Genomic DNA, 8,766 nt, shown 5'->3' on the forward strand with positions numbered 1-8,766 from the left:
GTTAGCCTCAGATTAGCCTCATGTTAGCCTCATGTTAGCCTCACATTAGCCTTATGTTAGCCTCATGCCTCACGTTAGCCTCACGTTAGCCTCACATTAGCTTCACGTTAGTCTCATATTAGCCTCACATTAGCCTCCAGTTTAGCCTCATGCCTCACGTTAGTCTCATGTTAGCCTCACATTAGCCTCACGTTAGGCTCACATTAGCATCACTTTAGCCTCCAGTTTAGCCTCATGCCTCACATTAGCATCACTTTAGCCTCACATTAGTCTCATGTTAGCCTCACGTTAGCCTCACATTAGCTTCACGTTAGCCTCCAGTTTAGCCTCATGCCTCATATTAGCCTCACATTAGCCTCCAGTTTAGCCTCATGCCTCACGTTAGTCTCATATTAGCCTCACGTTAGGCTCATATTAGCATCACTTTAGCCTCACGTTAGTCTCACGTTAGCCTCCAGTTTAGCCTCATGCCTCACATTAGTCTCATGTTAGCCTTACATTAGCCTCACGTTAGCCTCACATTAGCTTCACGTTAGTCTCATATTATCCTCACATTAGCCTCACGTTAGCCTCACATTAGCTTCACATTAGTCTCATATTATCCTCACATTAGCCTCACGTTAGCCTCACGTTAGCCTCACATTAGCCTCCAGTTTAGCCTCATGCCTCATGTTAGCCTCACATTAGCCTCATGCCTCACGTTAGCCTCACGTTAGCCTCACGATAGCCTCCAGTTTAGCCTCATGCCTCACGTTAGTCTCATGTTAGCCTCACGTTAGCCTCACATTAGCTTCACGTTAGTCTCATATCCTCACATTAGCCTCAAGTTAGCCTCATGTTAGCCTCACGTTAGCCTCACGTTAGCCTCATGCCTCACGTTAGCCTCCAGTTTAGTCTCATATTATCCTCACATTAGCCTCACGTTAGCCTCATGTTAGCCTCCAGTTTAGCCTCATGCCTCATGTTAGCCTCCAGTTTAGCCTCATGCCTCATGTTAGCCTCCAGTTTAGCCTCATGTTAGCCTCACGTTAGCCTCACGTTAGCCTCCAGTTTAGCCCCATGTTAGCCTCACATTAGTCTCATGTTAGCCTCACGTTAGCCTCCAGTTTAGTCTCACATTAGCCTCACGTTAGTCTCATGTTAGCCTCCAGTTTAGCCTCACGTTAGTCTCATGTTAGCCTCACATTAGTCTCATGTTAGCCTCACGTTAGCCTCCAGTTTAGTCTCATATTATCCTCACATTAGCCTCACGTTAGTCTCATGTTAGCCTCCAGTTTAGCCTCATGCCTCATGTTAGCCTCCAGTTTAGCCTCATGTTAGCCTCACATTAGCCTCCAGTTTAGTCTCACATTAGCCTCACGTTAGTCTCATGTTAGCCTCCAGTTTAGCCTCACGTTAGTCTCATGTTAGCCTCACATTAGTCTCATGTTAGCCTCACGTTAGCCTCCAGTTTAGTCTCATATTATCCTCACATTAGCCTCACGTTAGTCTCATGTTAGCCTCCAGTTTAGCCTCATGCCTCATGTTAGCCTCCAGTTTAGCCTCATGTTAGCCTCACGTTAGCCTCCAGTTTAGCCCCATGTTAGCCTCACATTAGCCTCACGCCTCATGTTAGCCTCACATTAGCCTCACGTTAGTCTCATGTTAGCCTCACATTAGCCTCACGTTAGTCTCATGTTAGCCTCCAGTTTAGCCTCATGCCTCATGTTAGCCTCCAGTTTAGCCTCATGTTAGCCTCACATTAGCCTCCAGTTTAGCCCCATGTTAGCCTCACATTAGCCTCACGCCTCATGTTAGCCTCACACTAGCCTCACGTTAGTCTCATGTTAGCCTCACATTAGCCTCACGTTAGTCTCATGTTAGCCTCACATTAGCCTCATGTTAGCCTCACATTAGCCTCACGTATAGAAACTGTAGACAACGTTTTAGAGCTTCCCCTAAAAACTTAACGCCATCTTGTTTTCAGCTGATCATTTGAGTGTTTCCTGCTCTGAGATTCTTGCTGAAACAGGTTAGTATTTAGCAGAATATAAACAATATTAATATAAAGAAGAAATCTGGCAAAAAAAATGTATAAAACGTTACGATCCAAAAAACGAAAAAGTTTTTGCTCGTTTTTACCAAAAACTAGAATATTAATAACTAAACATTATAAAAAGGACAAACACAAGGTACTGAAACTCAATACTGAAACAAAACGTAGAAATAATGCACGTTAAAAACAAACAAATTCAAAACGTATTTTCTCACCTTTTTTTTATTGCATAAAAAACGTAATACTTTCTTCACAATCATGCTGCCAGAAATTGCACAATGTATTAAAAAAAGCTTGATGAAAGTTAACATGGGTACATAACTACATGTCTCGTCTTACACTTACAGTATATATATCTGTATGTTTCCATACGAGCTCAGGAAACATCACCATGAACCACGTCGCAGGTTCGACCTCGTGTGGAACACAAATACATTCAAATCTCAATTTCTTTTAACCCAAAGCTGCAAGAATAAATACATCAAACCTGTGAAGTCAAGACATTAAACTCATGAGGACTCAATTATCTGCAACATTGTGGACTTTTTTTTATGTACCAGTCGGGAATTTTGTACCCGATCCGAGACCTCGAACGTCAACATTGTGAAACTCCTTCAACTCCATGATGACACAAAGTCCTGAAAATATACGTAACAAACTTGGAGAAGACACGTGATCGGTTGAGCGTCCACAGCTGATCTTAGTCAACGAAAACACTGTCACTTTAAAACCCGAGAGAAAATCTATAAAACCCACAAGGTCCTGATTCCCTTCGCTGACACACGGAACAGGAGGAGGAGGAGGAGGACGAGGAAGAGGAGCAGGACGACGAGGACGAGGAAGAGGAGGATGAGGATGAGGAAGAGGAGGATGACGAGGAGGAGGAGGACGAGGAAGAGGAGGATCGCACAACTCAAGGATTTAAATCAACTCGCGTCACAATACGGGAACATCTTCTCCTATTACAAAATCTGCTGCGTCCAAAATATGACTTCTTCACCGGGTCAAAATCATTCCATAAAAACGTTATCAAATGTTTATCATCAATAGAAACCAGAATACAAACAGCTGGACACTAATGTTAGAGATTCACGTAGAAAAAGACGACGAACACAAACGACACAGAAGTAACAGAAGTGTGAAATCTAAGAAGATAACTCGATTAGTGTTCTCGATGCTCAGACACACACACACACACACACACGCACACGCACACGCACACACGCACACACACCGTTTTTTAAATGACTGCTAATCTCAACATGACATTACACAGCATCCAGTATTCATATTACGTCAAGAGTTTGGACCCTCGAACACATGAACACGTACAAACATCAAAGATTCTGGCGTTGAAAAAGTTCTCGTACAAAAGATTTCTTGTTGTGTTTTCTTTCCTTTGTTGGTTTATTCTTTACTCACTGCGCTCCTTTAGCTTCTTCCCTGTCTTTGTTTCTCCGTCTTGTTTCTCCGCTCGGTCCTTAGAGTGTATGAGCTGAAGATACTCCGGACAGCGGCACCATCTTCCCTCACATATCAAACTAACTCCATTACTGTTGGTGGGAAAGCCAGAAATGGGGGATGGCGAGTTTAGAATTTAGGGAAATTAGGAAAAAGGTCAGACCTGCGTTTATGAAACCTTTATAAAACATTAGCGCTTGAATAGACAGTTTGCTTTCTATTCTGTTAGCGATCAAGCTAACTAACTTCTTAATTGGCTGTTGACCAGCTCGCTAGCTGGTAGCCTATTGTGGCCGGCTAATGCTACTGTAGCAGAATACAGATCAAACTGGTGAGACGTGGTGAACATTTACTTTCTGTCCAGTTAGCGGCTGATAGCACGCTTCCTAACCGGCAGTTAGTAGCCCGCTTCCTAACCGGCAGTTAGTAGCACGCTTCCTAACCGGCAGTTAGTAGCACGCTTCCTAACCGGCAGTTAGTAGCCCGCTTCCTAACCGGCAGTTAGTAGCCCGCTTCCTAACCGGCAGTTAGTAGCCCGCTTCCTAACCGGCAGTGAGTAGCACGCTTCCTAACCGGCAGTTAGTAGCCCGCTTCCTAACCGGCAGTTAGTAGCCCGCTTCCTAACCGGCAGTTAGTAGCAGGCTTCCTAACCGGCAGTGAGTAGCACGCTTCCTAACCGGCAGTTAGTAGCACGCTTCCTAACCGGCAGTGAGTAGCCCGCTTCCTAACCGGCAGTTAGTAGCACGCTTCCTAACCGGCAGTTAGTAGCACGCTTCCTAACCGGCAGTTAGTAGCCCGCTTCCTAACCGGCAGTTAGTAGCCCGCTTCCTAACCGGCAGTTAGTAGCACGCTTCCTAACCGGCAGTTAGTAGCCCGCTTCCTAACCGGCAGTGAGTAGCACGCTTCCTAATCGGCAGTGAGTAGCACGCTTCCTAACCGGCAGTTAGTAGCCCGCTTCCTAACCGGCAGTTAGTAGCACGCTTCCTAACCGGCAGTTAGTAGCCCGCTTCCTAACCGGCAGTGAGTAGCCCGCTTCCTAACCGGCAGTTAGTAGCCCGCTTCCTAACCGGCAGTGAGTAGCCCGCTTCCTAACCGGCAGTTAGTAGCCCGCTTCCTAACCGGCAGTTAGTAGCCCGCTTCCTAACCGGCAGTTAGTAGCAGGCTTCCTAACCGGCAGTTAGTAGCCCGCTTCCTAACCGGCAGTTAGTAGCCCGCTTCCTAACCGGCAGTTAGTAGCACGCTAGCTTGGCGTGCTATGGTGGCTGGCTAACACTTTTCCGCAAAAACACCGCAGCTCTGATTAAACGGACTGTGAGACACTTTCTGGTCCGACCGAGCAGAAAGAGAAAGACGGACGAGTAGAAACTGTTGGAAGTTGGGTTGTCACGCGGGACGCGACGAGCAGCTAATGTAGCCGGTTTAAAGAGGGTCCAGAAACAGTCGCTGAGTTGAGCGTTGGGATGGAGAGTAGACGGAGAGATGAAGCTGGAGATCGATGGATTACTGATCCTGGCTGGTGAAGAACTCTCCAGAAGATCCGTTGGTTTCTGTTTCAGTCCTTCCAGAAGAAAAGTCACTTCCTTCCATGTTTTCTTCTTTAATCTGTGAACCTGCACAAACAAAGACTTTCATGAGCTCCGTGCAGAGAAATCAGACATTTAGTAGTGAAGATATACAAGTTATAGTATTATTATTATTATTATAAATGTATTATTAGTATTATAGTATAGTTATTCACAGTACTGTTACTGCAGTAAAGTATCTGAACATGTTTCTGTACCTGCCCCCCCCTCAGTGCTGCTCTCCTGGTCGGCTGAGGGGGGGTGGGCTGCTGAGGCAGGAGTAGGGGGTGATGGGTAATTGGGCGGCGTCTCGTTCTCGTCTCCTGATAGGCTCCTGGGGACGCCCGTTACCGCGGCGACCGAGAGGCTGACTGATCGCTTAGCAACGGGCAACTTCCTCTCTGAGAGAAGAAGGTTGAGAAACGGGTGAACACTATTATTATTATTACAAAATTATTATCTACGATGTTTTTATATTTGTGAGGAAACCAAAAATATCTCGAAAAAACTGAATTTATTCTCCAGCTAATTTCACATTTAATAATAAAAAAATGTTTTAAATGTTGACAAATAAATAATAATTTTAATTATATTTACTCATTTTACATTTTTAAATGTTTATATCGATAGAAATGTTCTTTTCTTTTAATTCTTAAGATAATTTCTCCCTAATTCTCGTTAAATAATTAAATATGTATATATATGAATTTATATTTTACACATTTGTTTTTAAATTCTCCACATATTTTATTCCCATTTTACGTTAAATAATAAAAATAAAATAAAAACATATTTGAAACACTTTCTTTGTATTTAAAAATGTTTATTTCTAAAATAAAAAGGTTCTCCAGCAAATTTCTCAAAGAAATCATAAATATATATTATTTTCCCAAAACATATAATATTTATATTTTCACATTTGTAATAAATTGTTGTTATTGTTAGAGAGGACATCTCATCTGGGCTCCAACCATGAAGACATAACTTGTAACATATAAAGATGTTCTAAGACTTCCCTTTGATGACAGAAAGCGTTTGTACGTTCTGTGTCTTTGTGTGTCAGAGACGTACTTTTCTTCTGCCCCTTGTACTGCTGAGACTTCTTCCTCTGTTTGGAGGCTGACTGCAGTTCTCTGGAGCCTGAAAACACCCAGACAATTTAAAATAACATGTTTGTATATATTTATAAATGTTTGAATATATTTATACATGTTTGTATATATTTATAAATGTTTGAATATATTTATACATGTTTGTATATATTTATACATGTTTGTATATATTTATAAATGTTTGAATATATTTATACATGTTTGTATATATTTATACATGTTTGTATGTATTTATAAATGTTTGTATATATTTATAAATGTTTTTATATATTTATACATGTTTGTATATACTTATACATGTTTGTATATATTTATATATTTGTATATATTTATAAATGTTTGAATATATTTATACATGTTTGTATATATTTATATATGTTTATATATTTATACATGTTTGTATATATTTATATTTATTTATACATGTTTGTATTTATTTATACATGTTTATTTATTTATACATGTTTGTATATATTTATAAATGTTTGTATATATTTATAAATGTTTGTATATATTTATACATGTTTGAATATATTTATACATGTTTGTATATATTTATACATGTTTGTATATATTTATAAATGTTTGTATATATTTATACATGTTTGTATATATTTATAAATGTTTGAATATATTTATACATGTTTGTATGTATTTATAAATGTTTGTATATATTTATACATGTTTGTATATATTTATATATTTGTATTTATTTATATGTTTGTATATATTTATAAATGTTTGTATATATTTATACATGTTTGCATATATTTATATATGTTTATATATGTATACATGTTTGTATATATTTATATATGTTTATATATTTATACATGTTTGTATATATTTATATTTATTTATACATGTTTGTATTTATTTATATATGTTTATATATTTATACATGTTTGTATATATTTATACATGTTTGTATATATTTATACATGTTTATTTATTTATACATGTTTGTATATATTTATACATGTTTGTATATATTTATATATGTTTATATATTTATACATGTTTGTATATATTTATATATGTTTATATATTTATACATGTTTGTATATATTTATACATGTTTATATATTTATACATGTTTGTATATATTTATATATGTTTATATATTTATACATGTTTGTATATATTTATACATGTTTGTATATATTTATACATGTTTGTATATATTTATATTTATTTATACATGTTTGTATTTATTTATACATGTTTGTATATATTTATATATGTTTATTTATTTATACATGTTTGTATATATTTATAAATGTTTGTATATATTTACATATGTTTATTTATTTATACATGTTTGTATATATTTATACATGTTTGTATATATTTATACATGTTTGTATATATTTATAAATGTTTGTATATATTTATACATGTTTGTATATATTTATACATGTTTGTATATATTTATACATGTTTTTATATATTTATACATGTTTGTATATATTTATAAATGTTTGTATATATTTATACATGTTTGTATATATTTATAAATGTTTGTATATTTATACATGTTTGTATATATTTATATATTTGTATATATTTATACATGTTTGTATATATTTATATATCTTTATATATTTATACATGTTTGTATATATTTATATATTTGTATATATTTATACATGTTTGTATATTTATACATGTTTGTATATTTGTATATATTTATACATTTTTGTATATATTTATATATTTGTATATATTTATACATGTTTGTATATATTTATAAATGTTTGTATATTTATACATGTTTGTATATATTTATATATTTGTATATATTTATATATTGTATATATTTATACATTTTTGTATATATTTATATATTTGTATATATTTATACATTTTTGTATATATTTATATATGTTTATTTATTTATACATGTTTGTATATATTTATAAATGTTTGTATATATTTACATATGTTTATTTATTTATACATGTTTGTATATATTTATATATGTTTATTTATTTATACATGTTTGTATATATTTATAAATTTTTGTATATTTATACATGTTTGTATATATTTATATATTTGTATATATTTATACATGTTTGTACATATTTATATATCTTTATATATTTATACATGTTTGTATATATTTATATATGTTTGTATATATTTATACATGTTTGTATATATTTATATGTTTGTATATATTTATACATGTTTGTATATATTTATATATGTTTGTATATATTTATACATGTTTGTATATATTTATATATGTTTATTTATTTATACATGTTTGTATATATTTATGTTTGTATATATTTATACATGTTTGTATATATTTATATATGTTTGTATATATTTATACATGTTTGTATATATTTATACATGTTTGTATATTTATACATGTTTGTATATATTTATATATGTTTATATATTTATACATGTTTGTATATATTTATATATGTTTATATATTTATACATGTTTGTATATATTTATATATGTTTATATATTTATACATGTTTGTATATATTTATATATGTTTATATATTTATACATGTTTGTATATATTTATATATGTTTATATATTTATACATGTTTGTATATATTTATTTATGT

General features: G+C 34.4%; 1 protein-coding gene across 3 annotated transcripts in view; it reads right to left on the bottom strand.

Annotated features, from left to right (window-relative positions):
* Positions 1–2,230: 2,230 nt before the first annotated feature.
* Positions 2,231–8,766, bottom strand: part of LOC115005092 (MBT domain-containing protein 1-like) — a 22,790-nt gene continuing 16,254 nt past the window's right edge. For all 3 annotated transcript variants that reach the window (XM_029426892.1, XM_029426891.1, XM_029426890.1), the window contains 3 exons: positions 6,130–6,198; positions 5,277–5,459; positions 2,231–5,106 (listed from right to left, as the gene is read on the bottom strand). In XM_029426892.1, the coding sequence (XP_029282752.1) occupies positions 4,997–5,106; positions 5,277–5,459; positions 6,130–6,198 (362 nt within the window). In that variant the 3' untranslated portion in view covers positions 2,231–4,996. The remainder of the gene's footprint in view (positions 5,107–5,276; positions 5,460–6,129; positions 6,199–8,766) is intronic.

The sequence above is a fragment of the Cottoperca gobio genome, unplaced genomic scaffold (assembly GCF_900634415.1).
Source record: "Cottoperca gobio unplaced genomic scaffold, fCotGob3.1 fCotGob3_251arrow_ctg1, whole genome shotgun sequence".
In the NCBI taxonomy this organism is placed as follows: Eukaryota; Metazoa; Chordata; class Actinopteri; order Perciformes; family Bovichtidae; genus Cottoperca; species Cottoperca gobio.